At 44.0% G+C, this 15,885-nt stretch overlaps 2 protein-coding genes across 3 annotated transcripts; one reads left to right on the top strand and one right to left on the bottom strand.

Annotated features, from left to right (window-relative positions):
- Positions 1 to 728: 728 nt before the first annotated feature.
- On the top strand, positions 729 to 12,487 carry LOC111851528 (tetraspanin-8). 2 transcript variants are annotated; one of them, XM_023826545.2, is made up of 9 exons: positions 729 to 943; positions 3,362 to 3,424; positions 3,707 to 3,826; positions 4,084 to 4,158; positions 4,258 to 4,353; positions 4,623 to 4,751; positions 8,164 to 8,247; positions 8,442 to 8,545; positions 12,333 to 12,487. In XM_023826545.2, the coding sequence occupies exons 1-8, from the start codon at positions 818 to 820 to the stop codon at positions 8,529 to 8,531; spliced, it is 783 nt and encodes a 260-aa protein (XP_023682313.1). In that variant the 5' UTR covers positions 729 to 817; the 3' UTR covers positions 8,532 to 8,545; positions 12,333 to 12,487. The 2 variants fall into 2 exon arrangements, with proteins under 2 accessions (XP_023682313.1, XP_023682308.1); XM_023826540.2 differs by lacking the exon at positions 12,333 to 12,487 and having other exon boundaries at positions 8,442 to 9,366.
- Positions 12,488 to 13,103: 616 nt separating this feature from the next.
- On the bottom strand, positions 13,104 to 14,940 carry LOC111851421 (hyaluronidase-5-like). The gene is made up of 3 exons (XM_023826352.2): positions 14,017 to 14,940; positions 13,722 to 13,811; positions 13,104 to 13,439 (listed from the first exon to the last, which is right to left on the bottom strand). Exons 1-3 carry the CDS (start codon positions 14,938 to 14,940, stop codon positions 13,104 to 13,106), a joined length of 1,350 nt encoding a protein of 449 aa, XP_023682120.1.
- Positions 14,941 to 15,885: the final 945 nt, after the last annotated feature.

The raw sequence follows: 15,885 nt of genomic DNA on the forward strand, positions 1-15,885 counted from the left end.
AACTCTTGTGGGTTTCAAGGACAGCTATAATGAACGAGTCATTTTTCTCTTTCTATTATACTCAGTTGACAACATATTCTGAGAACCACATCATAGGCATAAATTTTACACCCAATCAGATATGAGCTCTTTTTGTGGTCGCTAGGGTGTTTTTTCTTCAAAGCTCATACCTGATTGGGTGTAAAAGTTACACCTATGGTGCGATTCTTAGAGTATGTTGTGAAGTGAGTGACATGCCCCTAGAAGGCATTGGAGAATGGCTTTGATTTACTCCTGCATTGTGTGATGCTCTTCAAACTTTATTGTAATAAATAAGCTCACAGAAAAGATGCTGCCAGCTCATTATTTCCCAATTATTTCCTGACCAAAAAACATGTTATGTTGCCACTTCATAACTCCTAGTATCAATTCATAAGCCTCACCCTTTTACATAGACTTCAGCGGGAAACATGTGAAAATCACTCAAATAATGGAGAAGAAAAAGAACTTGGAAAATGTATTAATTTTCTTCCACACAGTAAGTAGAAAAGCAAAGAAACTCAGAACTGAATTGCAGCCACCTGTTGATCACAAATAACTATTTTTGGCATCTGATGCCATTAAAGTACCTCGTCTCTTGTACAAAGTGAGACGATCTAAACTCAGCGTCACTTTGGTTCCTCACGTGACTCCTCTGTGTCTGTGATCAGCCCACAGTCCGTCCGTCCCCCCCCTCCCCCCACCGTGTGCCGGGGGCTTTGCTGGAAGCTCCTAGGTCCTTACCCACTGGTCCAGGAAGCAGAGGAAGCAACAGAAACTGAAGATCATTTGTTCATGGATGAAGAGGCTGGCCGTACTGCTGCAGGCTGAGAGATTACATCACGGACAGATCTCCCTACCTCTGGTCATGGCTGTAAACAGATGCATCAAGTATTCCCTATTCTTCTTTAATTTGCTCTTCTGGGTAAGTTAAAGTGTTTCCTACTATTTAAAAATTTTTTTGAAAGGAAAGGTAATTTTTTATTAATACTTTTGGTAATGTTATAATAAAAGGATGTAACTTTTTTATCAACTCTTGAACAAAAGATAGGTATTTTGAATGCATTGATTTATCAGATTATTATTATTGCTATATGCATTTCACTATATGACTGAGTATTATCTGAAATTCAGGATTCTGTTTTTAACTGACTCTGGTATAAATGACCCATGTTGTCCAACATTTTCTGGCTGAGAATTATGACACATTTAACAGTAAAATGCTTTTTCATGTTATAGCACATAGCATGTTATTTAACGTTATAGCACATAGCATGTTATTTAATCTTATAAGATGTCATAAACAAGCTAGCACGTAAATCTGACCACTCCCATGTCTGGGAAATGGCCGAAGCCATCTGAAAATCACATTAAGTGAATCAGTGGGGAGATCGATGGTAATTGAATCATTTTCTGAGGCACGGCGATATCCGTTGCCAGGGGGGATGCGGCAGGTAGGGACACAGAGCAGGGCGGCAGTATGGCTTCCATACGATTCTCTCAGGTTGGGGTTTGTAGTTTCTGTCGTTGCTGGAATTTGGATTTTGTCTGTGAAGAAGTCAAGTCAGAGCTATCTGGTGGCCCTCTGGACCTATCAGCTGAAACAGAACAGGGTGGGATAATGACACAACATGATTTGGCTAATTAAGGAACAGCATGGGATAACTTGATAAAGAATTATGAGCCACAAATGTCTTGCCAGCAGATTCCTCTTTGGAGCTGCTTGTAATATATTACATTTTTCCATACACTTTGTAAGTTTGTAAGTAATACTTTATGGCAGTGTTTCCCAAACTAGTTGTCTGGGACCCACAGACAGTGCATGTTTTTGCTCCCTCCCGGCTCTGGCTATCTTGCAGCTGAGCTCAGAGGGAGCAAAAACATGGACCGGCTGTGGGTCCCGAGGACCGGATTGGGAAACACTGTTTTAGGGAAGAAACCCTAATTAAAGAATTTACAGAAACTGGTGATGGTGTTTCGGGTTACAAATGTAACGAAATCATATCCAAATCATTGAATTTCACTTTATTTTTCTGCTCTTTCCTCCATCTTTGATAGTGTTCTGTGGGAAGGGTCTTGGGCGAGAGAGTCACCTGATCAAGGCTGCCATGAGAATTGATTCCACCTGCCCCCCATTCCTCATTATTTTCATAAATAGCTGGCCTGTCTTGTTTATTTGTTTGTGGGATTGTTTTTGGCCCCTAGCAGCCTGGAGAGATACCAGCCTGGAGAGAGACCAGCATGGAGAGAGACCAGCACCCCAGTGCTTTCCTATCATTTCCTCCACTGGCTTCTTTTCTCAGTCCCTGTCAAAAGAGAATTTTCGGTTCCATTTTACATTAACTGCACCTTCATGATGCCTTTATAATGCATTCATTGAATATTCAGTGCTCCTACATAATGCATTTATAGCGCATTCAAAAGAAGCATGTAAGTATACCTTAATATCCTAACATACCTTAACAGCCTTAATATACACTTAAAACAAACATTATATGATAATAACAAACATTATAATCAATTAATCTGAAAATGTTTGTTATTTCTGTATATTTAAGCTGTTCATGTATTTTAGGATGTTAAGTGTTCTATAAATGCATAATGAATGTTCTATAAATGCATAATGAATGTTCTATAAATGCATAATGAATGTTCTATAAATGCATAATGAATGCTCTTTGAAGGTGCAGTTGATGTAAAGCGTAGCCACATTTTCTTTATGTGTGCACTTACCATGTTCTACATGGTGCTACAGTGGCTCTTCTGGTAGCACCGACATCTCACTTCCCCATATCTGGAGGCATGAAAAGCACCCACTTGTGTGTGTGCAGTACACTGGTACACTGGCATCTCGTTTAGGGCAAACCCCTGCCTTGTGCCCTGTGCCGTCAGGCATAGGCCAATCCATGAGTTGGTACTGGATTCAAATATTCAAGATTAGAAAGTTTTATTGTTTTTGTGTCACACACAAGTTCCCGAACTGATACAGTTACAATGTCAATAAGGCGACAGTGTATAAAGGAGGTGAACAATACAGTATATAAAAATTACCATATATAAATGAAATAAACTATATATACTGTAGTAGCAAAACTTAAAGAAAGCTTTATAAAGCAAAGTGAAAAAGTGAGAGGTAGCTGGAAGATGAACAGGTGTATGTTTATTCTTGGAGTCATTTTGGATATAAAAATAATATTGTTATATATAAATGATATATTATATAAGTGTATTTCTTACATATTCTAAACAAACATCAGTGGACTCGTGCAATGGAACATTGTGGCTAAACTAAGTGCGACTTTGGTATTCAGGCGGTTTTAAGGCATCTCCCTGCTTCTTCTAGGTCAGTGGTTGTGTCATTCTTGGTGTCTCCGTATACCTCAAAGTGATTAAAGATGGAAACGAGGTACGTCAAGCAATTAACCAGATGCTTTTCCTGTCACCTAATTGCCAAATCGCAATCCGTTTGCACTCAGTTTTTTGCTGTTGCAATGGCTATGTATAAATATGATTTCAGAACCAAGTAAGAGATAAACTGGGAAAAAATGCTTGAGGAGCATTATACATTGTTAAAAAAGGGACATTACCTTTAACTTTCTGGTTGTCTGTTATAGTGTAGCATATGAATTTCCGACACAGCATGTCCGAGATCTGTGACATTTAATCGTTTTTCATTTCTGCTTTTTAGATAACCAGTGTCTCTTTCCTCGGAACGCTCTTGCTAATTGCTGTGGGTGTGATCATCATGATCTTTGGCTTCCTCGGTTGCTGTGGTGCAATTCGTGAGAGCAGATGCATGCTGTTGCTAGTAAGTACTTTCCAAAGCCACCCAATACCACCAGCACATTACCTATGTGGCTGTGCTCAGACTTCTTAATAGTTCTGAAGTATGGGTAACTTTTTGTGTTTTTTATTTTAATTTGTGGACACTTAGCAGACTACGTTTTCATGTGTCGACCTACTTGAGTGGTTCTTTCATTCTGACGCCTCAGTACCTTTGGATCGCATGACTTCAGTGTTTGGGAGTAAACTTCAAACACTCGTCCTTCATTCTGTTTGCCGCAGTTCTTCATCGGGCTGCTCGCCATCTTCTCTCTCTTGTTGACTGCGGGCATCCTGGGAGTCACTGAGAAGGACAAGGTAAGAGGGGCCTCCTGGCTCCTGGTATCTACTCCAGCCATTTCTCTCCTACTACGTATCTGTTAACATCTGCTGCTTTTGCCATCCCCCATCTTCCAGGGCATGAACTGGATCAAGGAGAAGCTGGAGAAGCTTAAACCTCTGGAGAATATGACCGACTCAGTTCAAACTGATCTCCAGGCTGTGCAAGAGAAGGTCTATCAAGGAGGGGCTATTTCAGGGGTGGTGTCAAACTCACACAGGAATATTGCAGGAATATTCAGATGACCACACATAACCAAACAAGGAAATAAATTAAGGTTAAGAAAAATGATCATCATAGTTGCACTCACCTAGTTCCAGCATTTTCAAGAGTTACTTATAGCGGGTAAATATGTAAATTAAAGTGAGGTGGATTTTGTGCATTTTATGAAGAGGAGGACCCACACATGGGACCTGTTTGCTCAGTGATCTCTCTGGCACAGGGCAAATGCTGCGGGTTGTTCAAAGGGTACCATGATTGGGGAACGAAGACAGTCCCCAATTCCTGTGACTGCAAGGAAAAATCGTATGGGTGCGTGAATGTCTCGGAACAACGGATGGTGTATAGAACAGTAAGTATAGCTAAGAGACCGGACTGAATAAGCAATGTGCAACACTGCAGTGGAAAGTCACATTCAAAGCAAAAACAAGACGGGAAACATTAAAACCATCTATTCATCCATCTTCCAACCATTTATACTGGTCAGAGTTGTGGGGGGTGGGGGGGGGGGGCTAAAGAGCAGGGGGCACAAGACAGGGGTAGACCTACATCATTCAACTCAAATCAATTCAATTAAAAAAAACTTTATTTGTCCCCGAGGGGCAATTAAGACACACATGGCAGTTGAACAAGGACACAGTGACGTAAAGTGCAACAGTGATTACAGTGTTTAGAAGGTTCTGTGCAAAATTGCAGTCAATCAGGTAGATGGGAACTGAATAAATATGTAAAAGGGAGGGATTGTTAATGGGCATTGGGGGGCGGGGGGGTATCAAGTGCAGAATGAATGACGGGTTCCAGTGCAGGGAGGCGGGGGGGAGGAGGAGTGTGTGAGTTGAGGAGTTGAATGGCTCTGGGAACAAAGGTCGCTCTCCTCCTCTGTGTCCTGCAGCCGGGACAGCGGAGCCGTCGTCCTGAGGGGAGCCACTCAAACTCTGGGAACAGAGCATGGGAGGGTCCTGCAGAATCCTGCACGCTGTTCTCAGAGTTTGCTGCTCACTCAGGGATGAAAGTGCTCTGACTGGGAATCCGATGATCTTAGAGCAGACTTTCCCTATGTTGTGCAGGTGGGTCCTGTGCTGTAGGCTGGTGGAGTGATACCAGCAGGCGATGGAGAAACAGAGGACACTCTCAATGAAGGAGTAGTAAAAGGTTCCGATTATGACCTTGTTGACCCCAAAGCTGTTGAGCTTCCTTAGGAGATATTGCAGCTGCTGATATCTCTTTAGAATATCTTCAATGTTGGGGACAAACTTCAGGGTGCAGTCGAAGATAGTGCCCAGATATTTGTACTCCTCCACCACCTCCACTGTCTGCCCGTGGATCATGCTGGCAGATCCTGTCGCCAGCTCCCTCTGTTTATTAGAGAAGGTCACCACCATGTCCTTGGTCTTCTCCACGTTTAGCTCCAGGGAGGCGTTGTCACACCACTGCACAAACTCATTGAGTACTGAGCTGTGGTGATGTGAGGAGCCAGAGAGCAGAGATAGGAAGACTGTGTTATCCGCGATCTTCACTGGATGACAGTCTGAGTGGGACGACCTGCAGTCATCGGTGTACAGGATGAACAGAAGAGGTGACAGGACGCAGCCTTGGGGGGAGCCAGTGGAGGTGATGGAGAGGTCAGAGAAGGTGTTGTTGACCAGCACTCTCTGTGTCCTGTTGGTCAGAAAGTTGATGATCCACAGAGTGAGCTGGTCTTCCAGGTGGAAGCGGGTGGAGAGTTTCTCTGCCAGGATGTGTGGTTGCATAGTGTTGAATGCAGATGAGGAATCTGCAAACTGAGTCTAGCTGAGGTGTTGGGGAGTTCCAGATGCTTGTGTACTTTGTCCATGATGAACATTTTTGCATCGTCAACCCCCCCACTGAAACACGCCCCCTAACCGCTCTGCACAGCACTGCAGGACGCGGCCACTGAAACACGCCCCCTAACCGCTCTGCACAGCACTGCAGGACGCGGCCACTGAAACACGTCCCCTAACCGCTCTGCACAGCACTGCAGGACGCGGCCACTGAAACACGCCCCCTAACCGCTCTGCACAGCACTGCAGGACGCGGCCACTGAAACACGCCCCCTAACCGCTCTGCACAGCACTGCAGGACGCGGCCACTGAAACACGCCCCCTAAACGCTCTGCAAAGCACTGCAGGACGCGGCCACTGAAACACGCCCCCTAACCGCTCTGCACAGCACTGCAGGACGCGGCCACTGAAACACGCCCCCTAACCGCTCTGCACAGCACTGCAGGACGCGGCCACTGAAACACGCCCCCTAACCGCTCTGCACAGCACTGCAGGACGCGGCCACTGAAACACGCCCCCTAACCGCTCTGCAAAGCACTGCAGGACGCGGCCACTGAAACACGCCCCCTAACCGCTCTGCACAGCACTGCAGGACGCGGCCACTGAAACACGCCCCCTAACCGCTCTGCACAGCACTGCAGGCCGCTGATGTTGCCTGGGCCGGTGCTGTGCTCACCTTGGTCCTCTTGAGGGCTCTCACCACCTCCTCCGTGTCGAAGGAAAGTTCTGTTCCTGCGGGCATGAGGGAGGAGACCATGTCTTTGAGATGGGAGGTATTGTCAGTCTCGAAGCTAGAGAAGAAGGAGTTGAGGTTGTTGGGGAGGGCTGCTGGGCTGTGACCTGCCACTTGGATGGACCGGTGGATGGTGGAGGCGGTGTTCACAGAAACATATTCATGTTCCTTTTGTTTTTAAATTTTCACTCATGATGCTTTCAATTATGAATTCACTCCATTTTACACATCTTCAAACAAACATGAGTTAAAATTAAACAAAGAAAAACATCTTCCAACCACTTATCCTGAATAGGATTGTAGAGATATTCTTCTACTGCAGTTTGATAATGAAATATTTTAATTAAAAAACAACAATAAAAATTCCTTCTCACTAGCCACTACCTATCTGCCATTGAAGTTACCTGAGTTCCGAAAAGCTTTCCACAGAAGGCAAAGTAAAACAACGAAAAGGATTATTAAAAGGGCACAAAATGATTTCAGAGTCTTTGGGCATCTCAGGGTCCGCCACAGAATGCAGAAGGTACCACTAAGAAATGGCCGTCAGTCAAAAGTCACCAAGTGAACAATGAGACTTACGATGTAAATAAAGGAGAAGTCAGGATAGAGGTGTCGTGGTTGTATGAGTGTCGCAGGGCGGAGCGCGTGCAGAAAGCTTGGCAGTCAGCCACTCGCTAGGTTTCTGTGGGCAGATGAAGCGTGGATAGAGGTCTTTGACAGCACCTCAAAGCGTGTGTCCAAACGTCATACGCTTGCCTTAAAAAAACAACACCCCCGCAAGGAAGTATGAAGTATGGTAGCAGCAGTATCATACTTTAGGGGAGATTTTGTGGCACTATACCTTTTACATGCGGCTTATGTTTTATACATTTACATTTAAATCACAATTATACAACTACTTCAGGTATCACCAGTCATATATGCAGTATATATAGTATATACTTATATACTTATATACTCATATATATATATTTCCATGAAGGGTGACTTGGATGGACTCTGGATCATACATGGATGGATGGTTGTACTTGATTTGCACAATCCAGGCTGAAAATTGTTCCAAAAGCCGAAACTGAGCATAACAATTTAAGCTGAGCTTTACGTACTCGGCTCATGACCCAGTGAGCCTTTGGTCTCGGGCAGGCTATTCCTGAGACCCAGAAAAGTTGTGCGTTTGACAGATGACGGTACGGCACTGTGTTCTGAGGCCTCTGCTTTGTTCCCTACAGCCTTGCGTTGAGTTTGTGCAAACTTTTTTCAAGCAACACCTGGCAGTAGTTCTGGGAGTAGCTTTTGCCATCGCAATCCTGATGGTAAGGATATTTCGCCTATATTAAAATGCAGTACATTCCAATTCAATTCATATTTCATTACCATACTAATTATAAATACTTTTCACTGGATACATTTACGCTACACGATTGTAACTATACTTGTGAGTAACCGATTATTGACTTTTTGCCTGTTGCCTGTTAACACCATGGCATGTGTTTCTCTGTCTTTTTAGCTTTTCGGAATGACCTTTGCTATGACTTTGTGCTGCCAGATTGGCAAGAAAGAAGCTACCAGTGCAGAGAATATGAAAATGCCCGAGTAGAATCATTGAGGAAGGTGTGTTTCATAGTGAAGATGTTCAGCGCATATCCTCCTAGTTCAGTGTTTCCCAATCCAGTCCCCAGGGACCCACAGACAGTCCACGTTTTTGGTAGCAAAAATGTGGACTGTCTGGCAGGGAGTTTGGAGGGAGCAAAAACATGGATCCACTGTGGGTCCCCAAGGACTGGGTTGAGAAACACTGACCTAGGTGGTCCCAGTGGTTGCAGGCTAAGCTCCATGTGTCTCTGACAGAAAGCTAACTGTCCCTTTAAAAGTGTACCTGTGATTCTGATTTCTTTTCTGTTGTTTCATGTGCGTGTATATGTTAAATTAAGCTAAGCGACACTGTACTTGTTCAATAGCTGTACCAATGAAATATATTACAGAAAGATATATAAAATGTACAGATGTCCATCGTCTTACGTCCAGGTTTTGTCCTGGAAGTGAGGACATAAGTCAGTCTGAACGTATGCTGATCGTTATAGGAGAGAGGTCAAATATACCGTATAACATAAGATACAATATCACACACATTTGAATAAAGTGCAGTCGGTTTGTTTTGGTTCTAGCCGCATGCTGCACACGTAGTGAGATATGTCCGCTCACGTCCACTGAAGGTCTGTTTCGGACATCTCTTGAGGAATGTTATTACGGCTTTTGTGGGATGTACAACTGGATATTACCTAATAGGATGCAAGTTGACGGATGACTGTATATTGCAATATTCATATGATATATGACATGTAAGAATTGATATATTAGTATGCAATTCTGTTTAGTTGCATTACTTACTGCTGTGATTAAGGCCTTCACAATATAAAATACTCCGTAAACTACTCACATTGTTAATTGCTTTGTTTGGCAGTCGTTCCCTGGATCAAAATACTTTTTTGTTTTGTTTTGCATCTTAAAGGCAGGGTTGCCAACTTTGGTCAGCTGGCTGGAGTGAGATTTCCAATTCGAGACAAATCTGCACACACATGCACATGCATTTACATGTACAGTTTTATTGCCTTGTAAAGAGTCTGTAGGGTTTGCAAACCACCCCGATACTTTTGATGTAGCTGATTTTATGTATATAATAGAATATTATTTATGCCGTAAGATTTCTTGCATGAGCGAGTCTGAAAGCGTGAGTGTCACGCCAGATGAATGACAGTTGGCAGCCCTGCAATGGGGTTTCGGGAATAATACTGAAAAAAAGGCCTTACACAAGCAAACACTTCAAAAAGATTGTTTCTGTGAATATGGTTTCAGAGATATGTGGGTATATAGTATACTTAAATCTGTTTTTGTCTCTGAAGAACAAAATAGTTTCCTGTTAAAAAAAAAAAATCAGAGAATTGACTTCACATCTACTACCTGTGAGAGGTAACTGCTTTACCCTGTCACCTTCTAATTACCAGCTCATTTAATATTTATATGAAACACAGAGTGAGCATGCAAATCAGACATGCTGAGCAGGAAGCACAATTCAAATGCCTGATCCAGCACGTTGTCCCTAGCTGGAACAAAAAATGGGGCAGGTCTTCAATTAATCTCTTTTTCTTCATTAGGATTCTTTAATCCTCCCAAAAGAGTGGCATTATGGCTCAGTGGGTAGTACTATTGTCTTATTCCTTAAAGGTTGGGGATTCAAATCCCACCATAGCTGTGTGGGGAGTTTGACATTTTGAAACTGCCAGGGAGTGTATGTGCACGATCTGATGGCCTGCCGTCCCTGCTGTGCTCTGACTTTGACGTGATATGTGTCTGTTAAATGGATGGAATCCTTTTTTCAGTTATTATATCTGTCAATCTGCATTCATTTCTCACCGAGGTCCTGTATTGACAAGCGAGCTGAACCTCCATGAAGCCTCCTTCAGCACATCCCAAACACCTTCAATGAGGTTAAGGTCACAACTCTGTGGTGACCAAGTCATGCGTGAAAATGATTCCTCATGCTCCCTGAACTACTCTTTTACAATTCGAACCCAATGAATCTTGGCATTCTTGTCCTGGAATATGCCCATGCCAACAGGGAAGAAAACAATCCATTTATGATTGGTGGAGGTGTTGATGATGATGATGGATGGAGGTGTAACCTGGCCAGTAGATTCAGGTACTCAGCTGACTTCCCTTTATTGCTGCATAATGTTGCTGAGCTGTAATAATGATTCAGTCTTTTTTTTGTTTGGCCAGGCAGTGTAAATTAAATTATTTTAAAAAGTTGCTTCAAATGTAACAATAAATTTCACAATTTTTAGGTGTGGTCACGTTCCACAACAATGTCCTGCAGTCACCCTAACGAGTTCTTTAAATTCCCTTGATTAATACAAGCACTGTTGCCTCACACCTCTGGGATCAGGGTTCGAGTCTCCGCCATGACACCACGGGTTTGTTCTCCCTGTGTCGGCGTGGGGTTTTCTCCAGGTGTTCTGATTTCCCCCCACAGTCCAAAAAACATGCTGAAGGTAATGGGAGTTACCAAACTGTCCCTAGGTGTGTTCGTGAGTGTGCCCAGTAACGGGTTGGTGCCCCATCCTGGGTTATTCCCTGCCTTGTTTTAGACCCCCCCCCCCACTCCCCACCCGCTGTGACCCTGAATAGAACAAACAGAAAATGAATGGGTGGACATTGAGCAGCAGATCTTAATGGTAAGGTTATTGAATCTGTGAGGTTTTTATAAAGAGCAAATAACTCAATCTGCTGAAAATTGATGCAAACAATGAAAGGGACACACCAAACACAGGCTTCCAGGAACAAAAAGGGATTATTTATAGAAACAATAAACAGAACCAAATGGATCAGGAGGAGTCAAAAAGGGAGGCAGGGAGATGCAGGCAGGAGGGCCTGGGATGAACCTACTCACAGGGAACAGGACAAGGACCAACAATACAACAACCACTAACTAAACTAACATCCACAACAGCTACAAACTAACAATAATTACAACCTCAATGACCAATCTGGGGAGGATGGCAAGGGCAGGCATATATGTACACAGAACACAATTAACAATCTCGAGACAGGTGCGGATGGTTAAGATATTGGAGCTGGGAGCAATAATGTGATTTCAGGATGGCCAGTGACCTCTGCTGGCCAAACGCTGACATGACGGAGACAGACCATGATCATAATGCCACGGATACAGTTTTACTGTTGTCTATTAAACTTTCATTGTATGAAATGAAAATCTGCAGAAGGGCATAATAAGACTTAGAAATCTTTCATAATGTGGCAGTAAGTGAATCACAACAGGATGCATTGTCTATTCTGGTTTTCGTAGATCTTTCCCTGTAGGGCTTGTTTGTGCATTGATTCAAATCTTTTTGCTACCATAACTGACAGTATTATGACTGTATGTCCTCACATGCAGTGTTCACATAGCTAATGGATAACTAATTTTCTCTGGATACTGCTTAAAGGATTAAGCAGAGTGCTGTTAAAATTTCTGAGCTTTTATTTCCAAGCTCGCAAACACTGGCACAATGCAACACATACCAGTGTATCTCTTATTCTACTGCTACTGTATATCACTAGATAGGTGGAAAGTACAGTTAGCTCCCCCTACTGGCTCTATCATAAATTTACATCCACATTACTTACTACATCTCCTCCCCTGTGGTAATACCAGTAAAAACGAAGCATCATATCTATCCCAGGAGGTGTGCAGAAAAACCCAATTACTGCAGCATTATTATAAGCAGAATATTGCCTTGTGATCTCCGCTTTGGTTATCTATCACACTTGTGGTCCTTTCGTTTTCTGATTTCTCTTCTGTGTTTGGTTTGTTAAGCAAAAAACCCTTTTTTCTCCACAGGGTCATCAGGCCAGCGGAGAAAACAATTGTCTGCCGTCTCCCCACCCTGGAACTAATCTACACCTCCCGATGCCGGAAAAAAGCCACGGACATTTTACAGGATTCATCACATCCCGGTCACTGTCTCTTTCAGCTTTTGCTATCAGGAAAGAGAAACAGAACAATGAAAATCAGGACAAACCACCTAAAAAGCTATTTTTGTCTAAAAGCAATCATGACATTAAACTCTAAACAGAACTGTTAATTTTTGAAGTGCAATTTATATATCCAGTGCAATTTGTATAGTCAGTGCAATTTGTATAGTCAGTGCAATTTGTATATTTTTAATATATTCTCTTATTACTCATGGCTGACATTGAGTCGCCTGCACTTTCTCAATTTCATTGTCAAGTGACAATGACAATAAAGATTATCTTATCTTATCTTATCTTATCTTATCTTATCTTATCTTATCTTTTTCCGAGAGTCACACCATAGATTGTCTTTTCACCATTCCATAACAAAATACTGTCATTGCTACTGGTGTCCTCTGTATCGCCGCTGTGCCCCTCCTCTTAACGGATATGTCTGTCTTCCTTTTCCAGCAATCTTCTCTTAGATCTGCAAGCCATTTTTTAGATCCGCCAAACTCCTGATTCCTATGTCCTTGATTGAACCTAATTTACAAAGGAGAAACACATGCTATACAAAACAGCAAATGAATAAATGACTCAGCAAGGTGATCAAACGTTTTTAAAGGGTAGTGGTGCTACAGCATACTGAAGGGCTGTGTTACACCGGAATGACCACGGGTTCGATGGGGAGCTCGCTCGCTATCCGGGGCGAGCAGCTCAGCCCGGCGTAGCACTGGCAGGTGAAGTGTTCGGAGAAGTAGGTGAGGTCAGAGAGGGTGGGAATGCCCACTGCCATGTATTTTCCGCCAGATTTTCGGACGGAGAAGCTGGCAGGGTTCAGGTGCAGGTAGACGTCAGAGTTGTAGTCCTTCCGGATGCAGCGGCCGTTACCCTGGCAGAGTGACTCGCTGCAGAGCCTGGAAGCCGCCGTCACGTTGACGATGTAGGGGTTCAGGTTGGAGGTCAGGTAGGAGGACAAAGCCTCGCATGATGCCTACAAGGATGGAACGTGCTTGTGTGACATATAGACAGGTAATCTGTGACTGAGTGGGAAGAAAAGATCCCCTGAGATAGGAAACAGGCCTAAAGCACTGTTATAGCATAGATGCATCATTGGCTTTATTGTTTACTGCTGATTTCTTATTTCTCTTACTTGAAAGTGATGGAACTGCAATTATCATGGACATTGTGAACACAGTGATCCTTTTTTAACCACAATCGTTTAGTCTGTCCCCGCCGCAGACATGCAGATGGCATGTGTTTCAAGAGAGTTTACCTTGTCATTGAAGTCTGTGACGCCCCCCCAGAGCACTGAACCTGAGGCCCCTACAGCCGCATTCTCACCCAGAGTGTGGATCAGGTCCTTCTGGAGATGACGACAGACAGAGGAGGGTGAGACAGAACCACAGGACTCCGTGGCATGATGGCTTACAGCTTACAGGGAGCATATGCAGGTCATGAGCAAAGTCATCCAGGATTACAAACATCTTGTCCGAGGGATAGTTTCAGTCAACATGGCAAAACTGAAATAAGAGTGTCGGATTAAGGTAGCCAGGACCTGACGTACTCACCACACTCAAGAATTTGTTGGCTTGATTGGCAAAGACAGGACGGGTGTAGACGTAGATGGGGACATTGAAGGGGTGCTTAGGCAGGCTGGCCACCCTCATGGCCTCGTGAACTTGGTTGCGGACGTACAGAGCGGCCTTGCGGGTGCTGCCCAGACTGGTCTGTAGGTAGACAGAGGGGTAGAGGGCTGTGCTTGTCTGCCACAGCCACAGGAGCTGGTTATTGCCAGTCTGTGCCCACTTGGGGCACTCTCCTGTGTAGTCAGTGCCATCCCAGCCATAGTTATAGCATTCAGGGAAGAGATAGAAGCCCCAGAGGTAATTAGGCCTCATCTTGATCCCCAGACCCATTGTGTCCTCCATGTAGCTTCTGGCAGCTGTCTGGAATTGCTCCTTGGCCACGAGCTTGGCTTGAGATGGCGAAAGTGATGGGTCAAGCTGATAGGCGTAGTCGATAGACAACGTGCGGTAGACAGACTTGGAGCCCCAGTTTCTGTCCCACAGGGGGTGCCAGGCATCCCAGTCAATGACAGCCAGGCCGGCGATGGTCTCTGAAGGTATATAATGGGCGACGTCCACCTGGGCGACTTCCAAACTGGCCGTCAGGTTACCCTTCTGCGGGATGCCCCCATTGATCTCATTATTAAAGTCCTCGTTCACGAAAGGGAACAACCCCAGGCGGTTGATATAGAACAGGAAGAGGAACTGGTCAGGAACAGCCTCTGGGGTGGTAACAGCCTGGAATGGCGAGGTGTCCAGAGGGATGTTGTTCTGCTTGCAAACGGGAGTTTGCATGTTCCATATGACACTGTAAGGGTAGCCCTCAAACTGCGGGGCGGCAGTGGGGGGATATGGGAGGTCAGCATGAATGCTCCCCAGGAAAGATAGCACAAGGAAGGGCAGTGGGAGAGAACTGGATGCCTTCATCCAAGTAACCAAATCCATGGCTTCTCCTGTGTAAATTACACACATATAATGCATTCATCTAGCTGTCATATCTCACACAGGATAAATGTGTCTGAGTGTAAATATACTTTGCCAAATAGGCTGGGAAAGTGTTTTTTTGTATTAGTATTACCATATCATTGCCTGGCAGACTTACTCTACAGCAGCGGCAGGCAATCCTGTCCTCAAAGGGCCGGTGTGTCTGCAGGTTTTAGGGATAACCTTTAGGGCAGCTGTTCAAACCCAGTCCTCTAATTAGTCATCTAATTAGGGAGTTGCAGCAAAATCCCGCATACACAGCGGCCCTTTCTGAATAAGACTGCCTACCCCTGCTCTACAGCATGTATTAATGAGATCCATTGTGCCGAAAGCCGTTCGGACACGGAGAGGAAATCATGTCTGATACTAAAAATGCCATGTCTATGAGCATTGCACTGTCATTACACAGAACCTGAGATTACAGGTATATCTGACTACAGTGATGGACATTCAAATACCTTTAAGATGGTCAGCTTGCGGATTTGACTTTCAACAAGCAGTGTTTTAAAGTTGTTCTTTTAAACATCGGAACATCTTAGTTATTTAATGAAGTAGCTTTCATATTGCGGCATGGTGAAATACCGTACCTTTCTGAAGTTGTCACCTGAGCTTCTTCAGCACTGCGTCCTGCTGAGGCATTTATAGTGCAGAGCTAAGGTGACATGTTTTATTTAAGGCCATATCAGGCCTTTATCAAGATGCCCATTGTAATGCAAAATAGCTCAGCTCGATTATGTTACGTAAAGACCACTGTGGGTATGTTTACAAAGTTTGTGTCTGTGAGCCTGTAAAATGGTTCTGCAGTCAGTCTCGTACTTTCAGAATTCCAGGGTTAAGACTTCTATGAATGTCATTCTGTCAGAAATACCACAGAACTTGCAAGGAAGA

Source organism: Paramormyrops kingsleyae, chromosome 1 (assembly GCF_048594095.1).
Source record: "Paramormyrops kingsleyae isolate MSU_618 chromosome 1, PKINGS_0.4, whole genome shotgun sequence".
NCBI lineage: Eukaryota > Metazoa > Chordata > Actinopteri > Osteoglossiformes > Mormyridae > Paramormyrops > Paramormyrops kingsleyae.